Below are 22,124 nucleotides of genomic sequence, written 5' to 3' on the forward strand. Positions count from 1 at the left end.
GAACTCCTTAATTACTTTAATTCCGGTTAAACACAAGGTCTTCCGTGAAACTCTTGCGCAAAGATGCAAATTGGGAAGGAGTAATTTTGAGCTCGATTTTTGTGATCAAAGCTATGACAATTCTGGAATAGGTAAATGAATGGTTAACACCTAGCTCTCCAGTCCCCGTGGTAATAAACATATTGCTGAAGCAGTAGCTACCTAAAAACCCCTCCTCGGGCCTTCTTGAAAGAAAATGCAGACTCTCTTCATCTGTCTCCCGTCCACTTTTCATCGAAATCACTAGCATAAACATTATTAATTTAAAAACTTTCTTCAATTAGTTGAGTAAACGAAGGTAGAAAAGTCAACTCTCTCATACAAAACTAATTTTTAACACCGAGTAGATATTTTTCTTAACAACTATGCAAAAAAAAAAGTCACCAGCTAAACCTCACTGACTAGTCTCATAACGGCAGTTACTTCTGTGAATAATGAAAATGCAAAAATCATCATGTTTGACCTAATTAATAAATATCAAATTAAAAAAAATACATATATTAAAAATCTCATATTCAGTATTAGATGTTGAAGAAACCAATTTAAATTCTCAGCTGCAAATTTATTGATCACCCGCTCGGTCACATTAAACAGCCTCATAATGGTTGGATATTTGTTGCTGAGAAAGGATAAAGTAAGGCATGAACTGTAACTTCGCGGGAAATTAACTCCGCAATACTGGCGAGGAGATATATCACGGAGTTATGTTTTGACGATTTTAAAAGGCAAACATGAAAAAGGGGCATTGAATTTCGTGATTCACGCGTCCTAGTATTCTAGGGAATATGTACGAAGAGAGCGATACCTTTCTTTGCAAGTTAACGTCATTTCAGAACAGAAGTTACAAAATAGAATTTACCAGTATAACCAAATAATAATTTGAGTATTTGTCGATGCATAGATATCCTGTAGATATTGTTATTGTAACGAGTTGATCTTTTTAGTCATCGACTTGAATTTTCTTAAGGGAGCTAATTTCGCGTCTTTCAATTTAGCATTGATTTTCATTCGCAGGTCTTTGATTTGGCGATTTTTTTGCAATCGCCCAGTACGCGGAATTAAAGACCCACGAATTTAGGTACCAATAAGGTAGATATTTCTATAATGTTGTGCTGTGGAAATGTCAAAGATCATTCGATGTGGGATCCATCTAGGGGTTGTGCACAGGTGTTGACTGGTTCAGTGAAATTTGTGGGTCAACCTTATTATTTTCACCATCGTGATTATTTGTCAGGCTTAGCGTTGGATCATCAGGAATGCGACAGTAGTAACGACCCGTCAGTTTAAACGAGCTGATTTGCAAACATGGGAACTATACTTGTATTCTCACATTTAGTCAAGAGAGTGGTGCGCAAACTTGTAAGGCTAAAAAATGTAATCTAAGGTACAGCGTAAACAATTCTTTTCAGCGCTGCAAAGGAGAAGTTAAAAGAGGCAAAGTGGAATACAACAAGGGAGACTGCGATGCGAAGAGTGTGATCAGTATTACGACGAAAAAGACGACTGCGATTAAATGCCAATTCGAAGGGATTAATGATGATGTTCGAAACTCCGAATTTTCATTTAAGATCAACTTTAACTTTAGTAACTTTTTTTTTCAGCCCACAAGGGTTTTCAAGAGAGGGCTGTTATGTAGATCCACCAGAGAGCAACTCAGAAGACACAGTTTGCAGATGCAATCATCTGACTCATTTTTCTCTCTTAGCTCACTTCAGTTGTGGCCCAGAGGTATTTTTTACTCTTGTTGTACTTTGCATTTCGATCATAAGTGTGTTGGTTCAATAAATTCATCGTTCAATTTAACTTTGCGACAGCTCTCCTCCAAGGGCGTAACCATCCTGGAGATCATCACATATGTGGGATTATGCCTTTCCATCATCGGAATTCTTTCGACAATAACTTTGTATTTTTTTCCTCACGTGAGTGCTATTTCTAATCAATCAGCGGTGTATTTTCTAGAACAGACAATGTTAAATAAAACCGGCGTTCAACAAATTGCGAGCAACACCTACTACAGTAGACTGTCAACCATCATACACTTTCAGTCACTTTAAAAAAGTTCGAAATAAATATAACAATAATTTATGGACAATATTATTTGCAATTTCCATACACTCAATATGTTGCAAAATTTATGAGTCATTATTGATATCACGTTTGGTTTTCAGGGCTTGTTTGTTTGTTTGTTGCTCTAATGATTACTTGATTTGTTTGACCTTGCTCTTCGTTTGTGCCTCTACAGATTTCTCGTACTTTTATATAAGTATAATAACATCAATACTTGCTTCACTTTCACCAGACATATTGGAAAACCTGTCTCAAATACGACTAAGTCTCTTTGTATCCCTTGGAGCTGAACAAATAATCTCTCTCACTGGAATAAACGCCACAGAAAAAACGGTGGGTGGCTCTTTACCATTCGTGGAGTTCGTTCAAAGAAAACCTCCTTGAATGAATTGTAAAAGAAGTCTTTCCCCCTTACTTTTGAAGGCTTTTTGTGTCACAGTGGTAGCTCTAATGCATTATTTCCTAATGGCCGCTTTCTGTTGGATGCTCGTCGAGGAAATCCATCTCTACCTGTTTGTTGTGAAAGTTTCCAACATCAACACCAAGATGGACATGTATCACGTCATTTCAAGGGGTATTTTGATTTTTCAGTTGAATTTATCATATACTGTTAGGGATTATTTTGTTACCTTATTGTATCATGTTATTAACTCTAAATTTTCATAAAAGGTTTCCCAGTCATTATGATTGCCATTTCACAGAGCATCGCTCCTGAAAAATATGGGATACAAAGCTTTACCAGCTATAATCGTTTTTGTTTACTTTGTTTGTTCACTTTTTGAAGTTTGTTTTGCTTTACTTTGATTATTTATCCTACCCTTCCTTATTACTTTCATTAATCTCCTTCTCACAATCTTCATATTCCAAGGCCAGTCTGTGACCTACAGTTTCTTTCACTGAACGAATGTTACTTTTGGAGGCAAAGCTGATCGGGTATATTGTGAGACATAATTTTTCTCTTTTTATTTTTGTTTTCCCCTTTTTTTCCTTTTAGCTGTTCGATGTCGTCGACGTTAACTAACAATTTGATCTGGATATTTGTCGCATTTGTGATTATGATTGTAAGTTTCGCATTAGGATTAATTTTTTGACAGCTTCTGCCGGAGATTTTAACGAAATCGTATCAAATTTTAAATGATCTTCTAAACGATATTTGAAATTGATCTTATAACAATCCCATATCTTAGACTGTTGTCGTCCTTTAGACTTGGCATTAGAGGCATGCGTGGTTATTATTCCCTTGCTGATCATGAGTGTCACGTGGTTATTTGGTCTTCTGACACCATTACACAAAGTTTTTAGGTACGTATTCTGTCCAATAATTTCATTGATGAAAGTACCCATACCCAGTGTCCAGAGATTAATAGACGGTCAGACTTTTCCAGTATGGTCAGATGATCTTTGCAACAATAACTATTAAAATATATAATCGGATAAACCTAAAAGTAAATAAAAAAAAATGAAAAAAAAAATTGCTTCCGCTTTTTTATGTCATCCTCGTGACTAAAAAACGTTATTTACTTCAATGACCTCTGAGTTCTGATTGGAAAATAAATTACGTAATCTGCCGAAGGTCAACGAATAAATAAATAAATAAATATATATATATATGTATATATAACTAACTGCAGACAGTACTGTTTCGGCCTTCTGGGCCGAATCAGTGCAGTGCTGATGCTAGGATGGAGGTAAGGCTATATAGCCACCCCAAGTGATCTCACACGTGTGGTATCATCTAAGCCATGCCAGAGTGCTCAAACTAGATAAACTAGTGAGCATGCATAATGCAAGCAGCAATGACTCATCCTAGTAGAGTGCTCAATTTGGACATGAAAGCAAAGCTTTGTATGCCAAAGAGCTATATCTAACTGCAGACAGTACTTTTTTTTTTTAATATAAAAGCCTGGAGACCAGGCAGTTTTATTTCGTCAATGATATCTATTTACAATTCTAATTGATTAAAGTATTCGAATTAAATTATGAGTTATTTAGGTAATTACAGGTCTCAATTAACTAATGATATTTTCTCTTACAGGCGGCACGAACAGCGCACGGGCTATAACAGCCCGGAGTAAGCGCCCACCTGTAAGAGGTAACAAAGTTCTATTTAAAAGTTTTCTATTTACTATTTACAAAGAGATATTTCAGACCATGTGGGGCGCAAACAGCGCGCGGGCCTGTAGCCCGGAGTAAGCACCCCTCATGGGCGAGATTTAACAAGTTTTATTATATACAAAGGTTCAGGGGGGAGCAAGAGAGGGGAAGAAGATGGGCTTACCAGCGTCGACCGAACAAAGTACGTTTTTAAAAGACCAAAAATTCCTTAAGGTATCAGTGTCGTTACTAAGAATTATGAGTTGGACATCTTTCTTAATTAAGTCTATAATCGCGTTGGAGCTCAAAAGAGAACCTTCGAAGGTAGCTTTATTTCTGGCAAGCCAACACCAATATATGATGGTTGCCTTGAGAAAGTTAGATAAGGATATAGCGGTGGTAGATTTGTCTAGGGAAAAAGGGTAGTAGACAGATGTAGGGGAGATAAAGAAGGGGGAGTCGAGTAGAGCACGGAAAAGGGGGGAGAAGTGGTCCCAGACTTTCACAACTCTGGGACATCCCAAGAAGCAGTGTTCAATAGTTTCCGTTTTTCCGCAGATCGCGCATTTGTCATTATTGATGTATCCCCAAGACTTAAGGAGATATCTTACGCGGATCATTCTATGGATCAATAGCCAAATTAGATCGTTCTTCTTGTTTTCAATTAGCTTTAGGCGAGACTTGCGCCACACCCAGGCCCAACGATTGATGGGGCGGTCCATAGCAGACGCCCAAAAACCGGAGCACCGGGGTGCAACGCAGACGGGGTCAAGCAACAAAAGATATAAATTCTTACCGGTGAGTAAATCAGGTAAGGCACCAGTTTTCTGATGCAAGGTACGGAAATTATCTAGACAAAGGCGGTAGTAATTGGAAGGAAGGAAGGAAGAGGGAGCAGAATTGGTGGGAAAAGAAAAACGGGGATCTAGAATAGTTAGCTTATGTCCTAAAAAATATCGAGCTAGGTAATGCCATTTGGATGTGCCAAAGTCATCTCTTAAACTGGAAAAAACAGAAAGGCGCAGGCTAGCGCACTTAGCTTTAAAATTAACGACGTTGAGGCCCCCGGATGATGGGGGCGCACAACAGCGATCGCGACTAACATTTTCCATTTTTCCTCTCCAGATAAAAGGCCAAATGATCGACTTAAAGCTATCGTGCACCCAACGGGGTGGGGGGATGACTTTAGCAACGTGCCATAAACGGCTCGCGCCTAAAGTATTTACAATTAAGGTCCTACCGATAAAAGACAGGTCTCTTTGTTTCCAAAGATTTAGAACCGAACTTAGTTTGTCTAATTTGGCCCGCCAATTGTCGTCGTCGACATTGACGAGGCCGTTTGAGAAGTAAACACCAAGCACTCTCATTTTAGTGACCCATTTGAGGCCATAGGGAGATTCAATTCTAGTTCGCCATTTTCCTAACCACATTGCTTCAGATTTGGACGTGTTCAGTTTAGCGCCAGATCCTTGTTCAAATTTTGATACGACTCGGAGAAGTGAAGAAAGAGATCTTTCGGATTTTAAGATGCAAGTAGCATCGTCAGCGTACTGGGATATTTTATATTGAAGGCCCCCTGCTCCGGGGAGCAGGAAACCTTCAATACCTTACAATTACGGATTTGCGTTGATAATACTTCTGAAACTAGCACATAAAGGAGAGGAGATAATGGGCATCCTTGTCTCACCCCTCTTCTTAAGTGGACAGGGGGGGACAGGGAGCCATTAACAATGATTCTAGAGTAGGCTTTAGAATAAAATAGTTCGACCCACCCACAAAAGGAGGGGCCGAAACCAAATTTACGCAATACTCTCATCATGAATTCGTGGTCAACTCGGTCAAAAGCTTTTTCTTGATCTAAGGAAATGAGAATACCCGGTTCATTAGTTTTGTCAATCATGTCGAGGGCATCACGAAGTAAGGCCAAATTTGAGAAGATAGTGCGGCCGACCACGCCGCACGTTTGGTCTGAATGCACGATGGAGTTCATGACTTTTTTCAATCGTTCAGTGATGATTTTAGATGCTAACTTGTAGTCAGTGTTTAACAAAGAAATTGGGCGCCAATTTTTTGCGAGGCGTCGATCATCTTTTTTGTGGATGAGTCGTAGGAGGCCCTCGTACTGGCTATCCGCGAGGGAGCCAGCAAGAAAGGCCTCGTTCAAAACAGAAAGGAGAGATTCGCTCAAATCGTTCCAAAAACACGAGTAAAATTCTGTTGGGAGACCATCAGAACCGGGTGACTTGCCGGTCTGAAGGCCTTCCAATGCAGTAAGTAATTCTTTATTAGAAAAAGGGCCTTCACATAGATTGCGCTCATAATCAGTCAGTGAAATTCGAGGCCGTCAATTATTTCAGTTTGAATTCGCATATCAAGAGGATCTTGGGTGAATAAATTCTTGTAAAAATTGGTTAAAATTCTTTCAAGATCATTTTGAGAATTTCTGAGAACACCGTTCTCGTCAAAAAAAGATTCAAAACTATTCATGTCAGCTCGTTTTTTCTCCAGACGGAAGAAATAGCGTGTTGGTTTCTCACCTTCTTCGAACCATTGTGCTCGGGAGCGGACTTTAGCTCCTTCGGCTTCTTTCGAGATCAGAGAGGACAATTGGCTTTCCAAATCGCTAATTACACCTGGGTTATTTAAGCGATTAGAATGTAAAGCGTTTTTAGCATGGGTTAATTGCTTAGTAATTAGGATTCTTTTGGCATTTGCTGTTCTCTGTTTACGGATACAGTATGAAATACTTGTTTTGCGGATTTCAATTTTTAGAGCATCCCACCATTCGCGAAGGGAGGCGAATTCGGGGATTTTAAGCTTAAAGTTGTTAATCGATTTTGACATAATGTTTTTAAATTCTACATCTGAGAGTAAAGAGCTGTTGAACTTCCAAATTCCAGGACCGTGATTAGAAGGGTTAGTCGTTAGTTCAATTTTTACAAAGTCATGATCGGATAGGTCGTATACGCATGGAAGAATATTACATTTCGTTACTAGGGTTAAGTCTTTAGCGACGAGAAAGCGGTCAATTCTAGATGCCTGGGTATGGTCTTTATTAGACCAGGTGAAAGTTACTTTGCGCGGGTTGTTTTTGCGCCAAATGTCTGTAAGTGAGAAGTCAGCACAAAGGGATCGGAGAAGTTTTTGATCAGACAATAGGATGGCGGAACAATTTAATTTATCTAGGACATTGTCCACACAATTAAAGTCTCCCCCGATCACTAGGTCCCCTTGGGGGAGAAAGTAATTGTGCAGACAAGAGAAAAAACTTTTACGATCCGAAATAGTATTGGGAGAGTAAATGTTTACTAAATTTAGTTTAGAATTATAGTAGTCAATGAGTAAGCTCAATATTCTTCCTTCGGAATCGGTCAAAAAACGGATAATTTTGCCTGGAAAGTTTAGAGAAAAGAGGATGGCAACACCGGCAGACCTGCCAGTCCCGAAGGACCACAGACATTTGCCGCGCCAGAGTATTTCGAATTCCTCCGCTTGTTTTTTGCATGAGACATGTGTTTCTTGTAAAAGGATTATGTCACAGTTTGAATAATTTAATTCTTGAATAATTTTCCGACTTTTACTGGAGGACCCGAGTCCTCGCACATTTAGAGAAATTATTTTAAGCTTACTCATTGAATATAAATAAAAAATTAATATCTGTACCGCCTTCTCCTAGGTTTAGCTCTCTCCCATCCATCATCATCAGTTTCGGAGCCAGAGTAGTCACGGCGGGAAGATCTATCGCGGCCATCGCGGCCGCGATAATAATCTCGATCGCTTCTATCTCTCTCTCTTCTGTCGTCTCTCCGGTCATCTCTTCGTTCTTCTCGATCGTCCCTCCCTCGCTCGTCTCTTCGTTCTCTTGGTCGTTCTCTTCTACCTTCGTCGCGTTGTTGTTCTCGTTGTTTCTCTTGATCTTGTTGTTTCTGTTGTTCTTGCTGTTCCTGCTTTTCTAGTAATTTCTGTTGTTCTTCTTGTTGTCGCTGTTGTTCTCTCTGTTGTTGTAGTTTTTTCTGCCTTTCTTCTCTTTCCTTGGCGCGCTGGGCTCGCTCTTGTTTCTTTTCCTTTTCAGTTTTAGGTGGCGTTGGCTCACTATCGACGTTCGCGCTGAAGAGCAGGAAGGGGCATTGAGGCATGGAATGGTTGTCCGCTAAACAAACGGAACATCTTGGCGAGTCTTTACATTCTTGAGCTCGATGCCCAGGGCATTCACAATTAAAACAACGGACTGCGGAACAGTCTTTGGCCGTGTGGTCAGTAGCTCCACAATTCCGGCAAGCTTTTGGCTGATTTGGGTACCATATTTTGATAGGTTCACCAGCTATGTTGATGTTGGCAGGGATAGTTCGATGTAGCGCCATTCGAGCCGTTCTTACTCCATTCTCGATATGTTGTGCAATTTTGTCGCGCCGAAATGAAAGGACACGACCGTAGTGGCTGAGTCGGCCAATCACGGCAGTGTCGGGTAGTTCAGCGGGGGCTTCATGGATCTTGACGAGGACCAAACGATTTTCGCAGTCGCCCAGGAACACTTTGAGACCGGCAATCACGACAAAAGGTGTTTCAAGAGCGGCTTCTTTAGCTGCACGGCTCTTAAAAGTCACGATCCAAGATCTATTGGACGCCTTTCTCTGGATTCCGGTGATAGCGTCAATATCGATTTCTGCCGCGTCAAAAGCTTCGAGAATTATTTGCGATGTGACGGTTGTATCAACGCTAAAATAAATAGAGCGATCCTTCGTGATTCTACTTTGACTAGGAGCATTCAAAAAAGGCACGGCCTGAAATTTCACACCCTTATTTTCCAAATTTTTTAGTACCTCAGGGATTTCGATTTCCACGTCTGCGCCCCAGGACTGTGAACCTTCTACCACGCTTGCGTCTACGACGTCTCCTGGATTCGCTGTCGAGTTATCTGTAGTAAACTGGCTGATATTTTCACTTTCCTGGCTGTCCATGTTGACCAATTGCTGCAAAAGCAAGGAAAATAAACTTTTCATAAGCCTTTTAACCTTACCCAAGAGGCCGAGAAGCTTTCAGTACTGTTTCGGCCTTCTGGGCCTCATCAGTGCAGTGCTGATGCTAGGATGGAGGTAAGGCTATATAGCCACCCCAAGTGATCTCACACGTGTGGTATCATCTAAGCCATGCCAGAGTGCTCAAACTAGATAAACTAGTGAGCATGCATAATGCAAGCAGCAATGACTCATCCTAGTAGAGTGCTCAATTTGGACATGAAAGCAAAGCTTTGTATGCCAAAGAGCTATATCTATAGCTATAGCTATAGCTATATCTATATTTATATATATATATATAAAGATTGATTTTGAAAGCCTGTCTTTCTTTTTGAAGGGTGTTTTTAATTTTTGCCCTGCACTGTGCGCCAAACAGCCAGGTTAGTTTTTTATGAAAAAAAAAAAACTCGTGTAGAGTACGAATTTGAAAATCTTGTATGAATATTTGAGCGCCCTTTCTATTTACTTTGCTTCTCTATCGGCAGATTAGAGAGCGATTCAAGAGAAAAAGTTCGCACTGTTTTCCCATCTGCAACCGATGGAAACTCTACAAAGAAGAATTCAAATGTTAATCTGGGTAATTTTGTGATGTGAACGCAGTTAAACTGAAGCTTTGTAACGAGTTTGAACTGAAAAAAAAAAAAACAAAAAAAAACGCACACCCTCAGCCTTAAAACAGACTGAGAATGAGAGTTAATTTTTTGTCGAGTGCCAGTTATTTATATTTGCTTAGAGGAGTCTAGTCTATGATAGGCCAGCTTTCCAGAGTCATCAGCCTTTAACATTGTCTGAGCTCTTAGCTAGATGCAAAAACCTTTTTCTGATAGAAAATAAGCAAATCTTGCTCATCGCATGTGAAATTAACACGCAGAATAGATGCTAGTAAACTTCTTTCTATGCATTTGATATACTTATTTGCCTTTAAATAGCATAACTTAACATGGAGTCATTTATATGAATAAAACCACGTCGTCTAATTACGGCAATGCAACTTATTGGCTCAAACCAAAAGCGAAGGTTTTTATTCTTTTTTTTTTAATTATGTCGGTTCATTTGCGTTTTTATTTATCATTATAACGTATACCAAAATAAAAGAGTGTTTAGTGAATAAAATCTAGGCATATAGGTCATTCCCACAGATTAAGGGTGTACGCCGCAATGATCCACCCATTTACCATGGCCGTTGATGGTCGGCTGAAACATTTTTGTTTTTCGTTAGTAGCTGACAGCTTTGTTTACGCGGGAATATGTAAACACGATTGAAAAGATTTAGATTCGCGCGTATTTCTCAGAAATGGTTCAATCAAAGGAGAGGGTTGCCTAGAAGACTCTCCAAAATCCATGCAGATAGAAGGTGGTCAAATTGGAGCAGAAACTTTAATTTTAGGTTTTAAAGCTTGAATCGCATGCCTCAGAATAACGCAAATAAAACGAGTTATCTGTCTGCAATAGCTATGTCCATTGCATGCAGGTCATCATCAAGAAGTGAAAAAATGTATATTCTCGGTGTTTCGAGGGTTTTAATAAAAGCGATCGTAATCATCACGAAGGCGAAATTGCACTTACATACCAAGACAACTAGGAACGTCGAAAGAGCTCTTCAAATTCACGATAAGGATATTTAATTTGTTTCACAAAATTATTCAAACTGCACCTACTTTATGTTAATTTTATATTTCTTTTCAGAATTTTTCTTATTTTTTCTTTTAGAAACCCTAGGGGTAGTCTGAAAGAGGTGTTTAATCGCGAAGACATATATCATTAGCTGTTAGTTATGAACCCGTCACTTTTTGGAGGAAACAGCCAATCAGAAAACTCTTTTGAACTATCATGTGCGTTTTTAGACATAAAAAACTACTACGTACGTGCGTGGCTCCACGAAGTATAGCATTAATACTTCGTTATTGCAAATGAGATAATGAAATATTAATGGAGGAAAGATTAAAAACCCACGTACCTAGAAGAGGAGAACATTAGCCCTCCAGTTTAAAGAGATTTTATCAAACAACAATTTTAACTACAATGCCCAATTTTTGATAGACGAAATAAAATTTTAGCGACTTCTATGATGTAAGTGCTCTAAAAAGACTTATTGTTTTCGTTTTTAAGCACCAAATAAGCAAAGAATGGCATGGTCATTAATGATTTATAATTAACATGAATACTCACATGAATTTAACATCTTTAGCTAAAGGCTACATCCTTTAGAAACAAGATCATTGCACTTCAGGTGCTATTCTACGAAGAGAATTCTAAAAAGTTTCTTAAATGATTATTTTTTACTAATCATATTTGTTTTACCAAAATTTCAAACGGAATAAAAAAGGGGATATATCACTGAAATTAAGTAGAAAGATGTGACACCAATGATTTGCATGATATTCAATTTCCCGTATATGCTTATAATAGGCAGCTGGTTCTGGCTCAAAACAACACTATAAGACTGATCTCCCAAATATTTCTTAAGAGAGAATTCTCACAAGTCTTCCATACTAAGAAAGGAAATATCAACCAATCCTCAGCCACAGAAAATTTGCCTAAGGTTGTGTTTAGTTCATCTGACAGATGCTCAAACCACACAATAAAAAAAAATGATGACGAATAGAAGTTGCCGGATATGGAGAACACTCCTGTTATCAATTGCTCTTCTACGTGAGTATAAACGTTATTTTCAAAAGAAAAGTTCTTTTCTTTAATATTTATTACAAGTTTACCCAGAGGAGTCGATTCTATGGCTCTCCGAACAGTGTTGGGTGAAACCACAGCGCTAGAATGGTTTTCGAAAAGTTTGTCCCTTATTACAGCTGATCAAACCAACATCCAGGAAGAAGCCAAGACAAATTATCTTTAGGAAAATACTTCGAAAAACTGATCTTCTCAATGCATTCCTGTGCAACAAGTTTTAGCTCTAATTTAACTCAGGGGTCTATCATAAAAATGGATAATTTTTTTCCCAAATATGCAAATGATGATGTGTACTCTAAGCCCGTTAATTTACTTTGAGTATATGCGAATTCTCGAATGTCAAAATATGTGGTCAGGTGTCTCTTCAACTCTAACAAATTACTGAGGTTACTAGCTTAATACCATCATTTCAAGTCTTCTTGTAAAAGAGAACAGTAGTTTCCTTCGTTTCCTTTTCAATTTCCATATTAATCTTCCAAATGTTTGTTATTTCTAATTCATTTTTATCTCGCATTTAGTTGAACAAAAGAAGCGCAGTTGAGCGGAAATGTTCTAACTCAGAAATAACATCATTCTATCAATTCAAAGGCTTCACAGCGTAGTTATTGAAACACGGCATCACTCACTCAAGGGCAACCTGCAAAATGGCCCGAAGGAAATCCCTACCCTATCAAAATGAAAATAAAAATAACAAGTATATAAATAAGTTTTTTTTTCATTTGCAGATTGGTCAGTGATGTCTAGGAGCTTCACGGTGGCTAATACTTGTTGCAAATAGGAGTTTAATTTTTATAAATGCTTTATATTTATTCGCACCATACTGAGATGGTAAATTTATAATGAAGGTTCTACGCTAGATTTATTCAACAATTTCATGAATCTGTTTTTTTTCTTTTTTTGTCTGGCGGGGGAGGGGGGGAAGGCTGCTTAGTGAACTATTGTCTATTATATATTACATAATAATTATAGTTTTCTAAATTTATCATAAGCAATATTTTTTTTCAGGCTTTTGGGTGCAGAGTAAGACAATCAACCCCAGTGTGTATTGCGCAACGCTTCAGCACAACGCTAATTCTTGTAGTTGCCTTTGGACAGAATGCAAACAAACGTGCACACTTTGCTGTAAAATGGATCTGAAATCAAGCGGAGGAGAGTGTGAACAATTTTGTGACCATGAAACATGTACACTGAACTCTATGGGGGGACAATGCCAAGAACAGCATCGGAACGCTATTTATTGTACACCGACCAGCGACACTGTCACAGGTGGAGATGAATGCGTCAGGTGCAGCCCTTCCAATTCATACAGGTCGAATTTCATTTCGTCTGCTCCGTCAACGGCTACTCAAGGTTTAGCGACTCAATTTTCAACGGTGCAGCGGAAAGATAATTCTAGTACTTGGTGTGAGTAAACTTAACGAAGTAAATCTGTTTTTTCACGATTGCATGTTAATGAATCTTGAGATAGAATAGCACTTTATCCATTGTTCATATTCTAAATTCCTTGCGCTTTATCATTGCTTTTCAATTTTAGTTAAATGTTGTTTTGACATCTAGCTTTTACTTTAATATACAGATCAGTTGCAGTCATCGTCGGCATCACCATTATCGTTACTTTCACCATCACCATTACCATCCTCTTTAATATCGTCATGTTCATCTGAAGCAGAAGCATCAGCAACAGCAGAATCGGAACCAGTATCAACAAAATTATCAGCATCTTCATCATCACCAGCAGCAGCATCATTGTCTCTGCCATCGTCAACTTGGAAATCTACGTTGGAAGTACTTAAGAATCTGGTATGTTTCGTAATTTCTCCTTTTTTTATTCATAGTTTCTGCCATTCCTCAACGCTTTTGTCTTTCTTTACCTCAGGCTAATGGATCTGTTTCTAAACTTAGTGGAATAGATAGCAAGAGAAATAATTCTTTGAAGGTATGATTGCACTATTGTCTCCTAATTACAAGATTAACATTACTTGTAGATATGAAGTATGCGGTAATTAAAAGGAGTTACCGATGTATAGCTGCAGTTTGTAAGCTGCAAAAGCGTTTTATACAGGGGCAAAAGCATGACAATACTGTGTGCTACGAGAATTGAATGTAGGAAAACATACCTCTTCTAAATAGGTGTGGCTAATTCACTGAAATGATGTTCTGTTGAAACGCTTATTTTTCTAATCATGCAATATCCAATCAGTCCAAGTCCTATGATGTGCACTTTTGTTTTCTCATTATGATGACGTTCGACATGATTAATGAACTTTTTGGTCCCTAAAGGAGGCTATGCAAGTATTTGAAGACTTCATCGATAATTTTCTAAACATCACGACAACCAATAAAGGCCAACTTAATGATGGAGGAGATGAAACGAGAAGAGAATCCATCTTTAAGGTGGCATTCGCCTTCGAGAAATTTGCATTAAATTATGGTAAATACCATCTGAATGGAACGAATCCTTCTACAACGATCACAAGCCGAACAATGGGTGAGTTAAAACTATTTTATTAGTAACTGACCCACTGACCAATTGCCTAACTGAATGGTCTGTCTGCCGTCTGGACTTGGAAATTAAATGATACAAGTGAATTCTTGAAAGGCTCACGGAAGCAGTCGAAGGCGCATAAAATTCGTCTACCTTGATGCCAGTTGGTGCACGAAGATGTGTGAAGCCCAGTTGACGAGAAGTGATATTCGTCTGGTTAATAAGTTGTTTCAATTTTCTCTTTTGAGGAAATGTTTAACGATTAAAAAATTAATGGAATGAGAATGGCGTTTGATAAATCATAGTGTAGTGCTGTGTATATACCTTCAAGAAAGGGATCCGCTTATGCTGCTGTCATCTCCTTCAATTCCAATCATCAGCTAACATCTTCTCTTTCTTCTGACAGTTTTGGTCATTCAAATTGGCTACCGTCGGAATGCAACTGACTTCTTCCACAAGGAGGAAGAATTGCAAGTCAGCATTAATATATCTTCGGATGATTTTACTGAAAAAGGTTTGCATTAACCACGCTTTCAACTCTAAATCATAGAATGACATTTTTTCACTTTAATAGTTGCTCTATTATTTAGAAATCAGAAAGTTTTACATATCAGCGTACTATTTTTCAATCGTTAAACATTTCAAAACAGCTGAGAAGGTACGTGATGACCTTAGTAGGAAGATGGGAGAATAGTCGGAAAGTTTGCCAATCACTCACGCCCAGCTAATGATCTATAACCTTTTTGAGTGTTCTGCCAGAATCCTAAGTAGATTATTTCGCCGTTTAACTAGTAGAAGGTAGGGGTAATTGCTTGAATCAATAAAAATTAGCACGCACAACATTTCTGTATTTTTACTGATGTCATATAAAAGTAAGAAATGACAAAAGCATTTTATTTGATCTATGCCAGTGGAGTCTCCGGTTCAAATAGCTTATGCAGAATGCTAAAGGAGCAAAGATGTGGTGTTAGCCAGTTGGGTGTTCAAATGTCGAAGTACGTGGGTCAAACAAAAAATTCTGCCCGAAAAATATTTTGGTCTTCGAAAACACTTCAGTCCATACTGTATTATAACTTAGACAGTTCTTTGGTGAAAAAAGTGGAGGGGAACTTGATCGATCACCATTTCGAATATGTTTATACTGAGACTAACCCTATCGTTTGGCGTTACAAGGACTTTTTTTTCATATTCTGATTAACAATATTGTTTTCTTTATAGGGTCAGTGATTGTAGGATGTGTGTACAAAGATCTTCATGAATTACTACTGAGAAATCAATCTACTAGAGAAGAACTTGACACTTCTAGGTGACGTTAAACGATAAAATATTTAAGAATTGTGCTTAGCGTACATGTATTGAATTATATGGCATGCCATATCAAATTTAACCAATCGAGATAGGGAGAACCCAGTGTAATAGGAACCCTAATAATGAATAAAGAAGGCGATGACCAAGTCCATTTTTTAAGCTCATTTGGAGAAATTACCTGATTGTTAAGTTTTCTTTATCACAGAATAAACTCTAAAAATCATAAGAGAAGTTAATTTTCATCATCACCATTTTATATCAAAGATAAAAATGATATAAAGTATGCTACATGCAGTTATATCTAAATGCACTGTAATGGTTTGCAAAAGCTGATAACATAGAACAATATTTCTTCTACAGGTATGTTAACACCAGAATAATGACGGCAGCGATGAATCCTAAACCTGAAAAACTACGACGAGATGTAATCTTGAAGTTCAAAAACCTACAGGTAACAGCAAGAACGCTGAAAGATGAGCTCGTTCCCTTTGTGTTATGCTGGATCAATTTAATAGAAATACATGTAAAATATATTTTCAGGTCGTTGAGGAAGAAAAGCATTGCATGTTTTGGAGTGGTTTCAAAAATAGGTGAATACAAAGATATTCTAAACTATGCTTTGGGACTCCGTCTTTTTCGCTTAGTCCAAAACTGAGTATGAAATTTCGAGATATCAGTTAAACCCTCATTTGCGAGGAGGATAGTCCTGATTTTTCATATTCACCGAATAACATATAACCAATCAGATTGCTGGGTTTGTTACCGTACCCTCTGAGAAAGAAAAATCGTTCTTTCTATTTATTATATTGTAATATTTATTTGTTTTTAGTCCGGATGGGTTTTCAGAAGAGGGTTGTCATGTGGATCATTCGAAGAGCAACTCAGAAGAAACAATTTGCAGCTGCAATCATTTGACTCATTTCGCTGTCTTAGTTGACTTCAGCGACAGCACAAAGGTAGTTTTATTATTATTACTATTATTATTATTATTATTATTATTATCATCACCATCATTGTTTTTATCTTGCTTCCAAACTAGAAATGGGTCCGTGTGGTCAATCAAAGTATTACCCTCTTTTTCTTTTGTCTTTGACGCAGCTTCCCGAGAACGACGTAGCTGTTCTGGAGATCATCACTTACGTAGGGTTAAGCCTATCCATCATTGGAATAATTTCGACAATAACCTTATATTCTTTCCTCACGTAAGTACTGTAATCAAACAATCAGCGGAGAACATCCTGAAATACCGTGGAAGATGTATTGAATAAATCAGGCCAGTGCAATGTCTGTAACACCCCCTCCCCCCCCCGCCCAAAAAAGAAAATTAATAATAATAATAATAACGAAAATGTCTTGGTGCTAATTAGAAACTAAATCCGTACCCCATGTTTTGGACATCACTCGTGACTGTCCAAGTCCATCTGCCTATCTACTGTCTCTCGCTTTGACTCATGCTTTTTGCTTTTGTTTTTTTGTTTTGTTTTGTTTCGTTTTATGTGTGTGCGTGTGTGTTGTTAACAGAGATCTTCGCCAACCTCTGTCTCAAATACGCGTAAGTCTTGCTGTGGCTTTAGGAGCTGGACAAATATGTTTTTTCGCTGGTATAAATGCCACAGAGATCAAGGTAGGTGGTTTTTCCCATTATTTATATGAAATTAAAGATATTATGATCGAACAAAGCATTGAAATGACATAGATTCTGCTGTTTTCTTTACGTATCTGTGCAGGCTGTGTGTGTCATAGTAGCAGCTATTATGAAGTATTTTCTGATGGCCGCTTTCTGTTGGATGCTGGTCGAGGGAATTTATCTTTACCTGTTTGTTGTGAAAGTTTATAACATCAACGACAAGATGCGCATATATCACGTCATGTCATGGGGTATTTTGCTTATATGGCTGAACTTACAATATACTGTAAATTTTATTTTTGGCTAATTTAATTTTAATCATTTTGAGTCACCTTGATTGGTTTGTAATTTCCTGATAGGTTTTCCCTTAGTTATGGTGGCCATTTCACTGTCTATCGCTGCTGGAAAAGAAGGGATACAGGGTTATACCAGCGACAAATTGTAAGAGGCGTATGTTTTTTTTTCTTTTCTCTCCTCTATTTTTTCTCCCCCTAAAATGTTAATTTTTTTCGGAGAAGTTTTGATGTTTCTTTTAATTTGCTTTGGCATTTTCATTAACTTTATATTAAAGTCTTTCTCGTAACATTTATCCTTTCGGGAAAGCTTTCTCACATCGGTTTCTTTCTTTATGCAAGGTTTCTGTAATTTAATCCTTGTGTTTCCTTATTCCTTTTTTTTTCTCCAAAATCTTCCCTTCTGATCTGTGCCTTATCATGTTATCATCATATTATTGAACATCTTAAAATGCATCTTTTAACATAATATAAACAACGGTGTTATGCAAGAATATCAGTCCTGAGAAAAGCCTTAACAACAAATGTGAACAAGTATCATTTTTTTTCACGTCACTCGCCTTTTGCACCACTCGGCTAGGTTGATGAATGAACTGTGAAGCCTTCACCACTCTCAATCAGTCAATAATTATTTTGTTTATATAATAAAAAAATAATACCTGGTTACTTTCAGATATGAAATTTCTCTTCTCGTGTTCAACTCCACACCTCACTCGTGAGATATCGAGTTAAAAACTCGAAGAGAAATTTCATATCTTCGGGCGCCCATGTATTTTTCGCTACGTAATTTCTTACGAATTCCTTTCACTACAGATCTTATAATGGCAATTTTTTTTGTTATCTTTCCCCTTTTAAGTTGTTGGATATCCTCAACGAACAATTTGATATGGATATTTGTCACATTTGTGATTACAATTGAAGTGGTAAGTTTCTGATTCGGTTTATTCATATCGGTGATTCTGATATAAGACTTGAAATGTGTAATAGCCATACCTCGGTACAAACTTTTAATTTATCTCCACCTCTTTCAGATCAACATTTTGATACTCACACGCGTCATAAGGGAGATTACCAAAATGCTGCAAACAGGAGACAAGCAAAGTCAGCAATTACGGTGAGAAAGAGCTCTAAAGAGCGTTAAAAAAAAATGGAATACGTCTTACCTCCTCAGTAGCTTGTTGATATTAATTAGGTAAGAGAAAGTGTGGGTTCCAAAAATGTTTGTGAGGGTCAGTAAGGAATCAATTAACCAGCTAATTTTCGTCCTATAGAGTTGGCATTAGAGCATGTGTTGTGATGATCCCCCTGTTGGGTGTCACGTGGTTATTTGGTCTTCTGTCGCCATTACACAAAGCTTTTTCCTACATTTTTACCATCCTCAACTCTACACAAGTGAGTATCAAATATTATCATTTTATAGTTTCATACGTGAAATCATCCATATTGAGTGTCTAGATTACTTTATGTAAATTTTATGGTGGTGATAGAATATTTGTTAATGTAAAACAGACAAAAGAGGATAAAAATTAAAAGATAAGAAAAAAAGGTTGCCACTGTTTATGTGATTCTTACTAGTAAAGACATAATTTGATTCTTTTTTTGTTATTTGGGGGTTTTATAAAAAAAAAATTCAATATATTTACCCCAAGTCGAAATCGGAAAACGAAATTGGTCTGAAAAACATTTTTTTTTCTGTCTAAGGGTTTCCTGATTTTCGTTCTTCACGGTGTGCGAAACAGCCAGGTAAGTTTTAAAACTTGAGGTTTTAAAACTTGAATGTACCTTGAATGTGATTCTTTTTCTTACTTTCTATGTCTATCGATGCCTTTATTTGTTTACTTTGCTTGTCTATCTGCAGATTAGAGAGCGATTCAAAAGGAAGGTGAACACGGTTTTCCCATCTACAAACAATGGACACTCCACAAAGAAGAGCTCACAGGTTAATCCAAGTGGTGTCGGTGATACATGGGTAGCTGAATTGCAGTCTTTCGATGAATTTGAGCTGGAAAAACACTCGGCTTGAAGAGCTAGATTCAACACGGACCAAGCATGAAACTCCATTGTTTAATTGTTTAATTTGATTGTTAAGCTTAGTTGGTCAATCGCAGTTGCTCATTTTCGATCTTTCAGGAAGATTTCGGCCGTTCCAATCGAGGCGTTAGCTTCGTGAATAAGTCATACTTAAGGTGTCACTTACTACGATAATAGGGTAACTTACCGAAGGTAGTAGCGTTGAATGTAAGCTAGATGCAAGAACTGCTCAAGCTTTTTTCCTTTAGATTAGCAGTACGTAATTTTTAGACTATCGTATCTACTGAGGGAAAGTTTGCCTTAGCTGCGCGCAATCCAAATTTCTTTCAAGTAGCTATCTTATAGGCTGGCTGTCGATCACTGTTAGAATACAAAACAGTCTGTTCTAGCTTTTTTTTTTGTTAAAATTAAGAGTAAATAATTTTTAGACTATCGTACGTAATTAGGGAAATTTTGCCTTAGCTGCAAACTAAATTGCTTTTAAGTATCTAACTTATAGGCTGGCTGTCGATCGCTGTCAGAATTTAAAATAGTCTGTCTCTCAAATGATGGTTTCTTCGTTCTATCAATGATTGTTTCCTATTATTTCCTATTATTTAGTTGAAATGTTGCGGTCATGCAGTCAATACTGACGTGTCTTTAAACAGTCCTATGCTTTACTATGATACACATTTTTATGAAATTTAGTGCGCAATTTTATACCAATATTTCACGATAGCGTCACCCTTTTTATATTATTTGAGCAGTTAAATTACCAGTAAAATCGCAAATACTATTTGCTTTTGTAATGGTAGCGGTTAATGCTAACTTTTAAACTTCGTAAATTGATTAAAGGCAGCGGATTCAATGGATTAAAATTTGCGAATTAATGGGAAAAAATGGAACCAACGTCTTCGGGAAAAATGCACCTGAGCAAGAAATGCCCTGCGTTTATTTTACGTGGAGGAATGTTGTAAACGTGAAAAAACAAAATGGCCTTTCATTAGATTTGTTTTCCGAAAAAACACAAAAAAACAAAAAACAAAAAAAACACAGCGGGCAGTTTTCATGGGTAAATTGAAGCGATAAGAGAGGTTGAAATATCTATTTCAACCTCCACCCTCCCCTCCCCCTCTTCCCCTCCTCCTCTGTCCCGCCCCTCGGCCCTTCATAGTGTTTAGATGAGGAGATGTAAACACTGCAAAAATAATTTATCACCTTAGTGTGATACGAATTGCAGACAGGTGCAATTTACAGTACTGTGCAAAAGTAACATATATGAAGATTTTCGAATATAGCGCTTTCTTTTACAGATAAATTAGGAGGGGGTGGGGTGTGGGAAACAGACATCCTATGTGTCTATATCTCATTTCTCCTCTCGCAACGTTAGAAAAAGGATAGATGAGATTTCAGAGCTATCTCGCGATTATTTTAAGGAAATCTCCATCTAGAGGGATATAGGTACAACAATATATAGAGGAACCTACGACATTCGTCGTTCTTTGGCGGTATACATTTTTGATGTCTCATCAATTTGTAAATAAATCGCCTCAATCCGATGATTGTCGCCGCTTAGAGACTGTCCAAAAAGGGAACATTTGGCACAAAGCTTCGAGGGAAGATGTGAACAATACCCCTCATAATTTTTCATATTCTGCGTCGATAGCATATTGTGTTGACTTTTTTTACAGTCCTGACCAGCGTTTGAAATCGGCTTATGAAGGTTACTATCATTGGATATTACAAAACATTGAGAAATTTTGATTTTTCTCCATGTAAAAAGGTGAAACTCAAAGAGTTGGCTCTTTTTTACCAGCTTATTTCATTATTAATCTAAGCTTGGGACAGTTATCGAGGTAGACGGGGATAATTTCCGGATAACCGACCTGTTGTTTTGCATAACGTGAAGAAACTAGCTAAGAAAACCGCGCGAAAACGAATAGGTGGGTTTAAAATCTAAATGTCCCTGAGAAAGTATTGATTACTCGCCCATTTTGTATGTCTCAGTGGTATTTCCCAATTGATCTGCTCGGCATACCTCGGAATTCCAGACTAATGTATCCAAAAGAAAAATACAATACAAACAGTATACCTAACTACTCCTGGTGAAGAGCGTCGTAAAAAGGTAAAGTATGGTTGCACAGTCATTTGAGCTTTGCGAATCAATTGAAATTAGAAACTTCCTTGAAGTAAAACCATATTTGTTCGGTGTTAGCTTGTGTTATGCTACTGCTCTTAAATCATCAAGATGGTTTCTTAAATAGCTAAATAAACAAAGATTCCCAGTGGCTAATGGTCGACCGCAAGAATGAAAATTTGCAATCGATACCAAAACTTTACTCTTTTGAGCTTGACTCTATATAACTATTTAACATTTTAGTCCACTCTATTCTTTTAAAAGAATAATAAGGAATGTAGTGAAGCAATTTGTTACGATGTTAATCGATAATTTTGCTATGCTTGTTTTAAATATGTGCAAAGTCTGAGTTCTTTAGATTAAA

At 37.6% G+C, this 22,124-nt stretch overlaps 1 protein-coding gene across 1 annotated transcript; it reads left to right on the forward strand.

Annotated features, from left to right (window-relative positions):
* Positions 1 to 11,390: 11,390 nt before the first annotated feature.
* LOC149051758 (adhesion G protein-coupled receptor E5-like) lies at positions 11,391 to 20,493 on the forward strand. The gene is made up of 19 exons (XM_089187344.1): positions 11,391 to 11,867; positions 12,906 to 13,304; positions 13,477 to 13,700; positions 13,777 to 13,836; positions 14,181 to 14,388; positions 14,792 to 14,899; positions 15,604 to 15,691; positions 16,054 to 16,144; positions 16,234 to 16,283; positions 16,523 to 16,649; positions 16,792 to 16,895; positions 17,215 to 17,317; positions 17,421 to 17,571; positions 17,680 to 17,761; positions 18,470 to 18,536; positions 18,645 to 18,727; positions 18,885 to 19,005; positions 19,315 to 19,356; positions 19,472 to 20,493. The coding sequence occupies exons 1-19, from the start codon at positions 11,807 to 11,809 to the stop codon at positions 19,634 to 19,636; spliced, it is 2,334 nt and encodes a 777-aa protein (XP_089043470.1). The 5' UTR covers positions 11,391 to 11,806; the 3' UTR covers positions 19,637 to 20,493.
* The last annotated feature ends 1,631 nt before the right edge of the window (positions 20,494 to 22,124 follow it).

The sequence above is a fragment of the Pocillopora damicornis genome, chromosome 1 (genome assembly GCF_964200805.1).
Source record: "Pocillopora damicornis chromosome 1, jaPocDami1.2, whole genome shotgun sequence".
Taxonomy (NCBI): Eukaryota; Metazoa; Cnidaria; class Anthozoa; order Scleractinia; family Pocilloporidae; genus Pocillopora; species Pocillopora damicornis.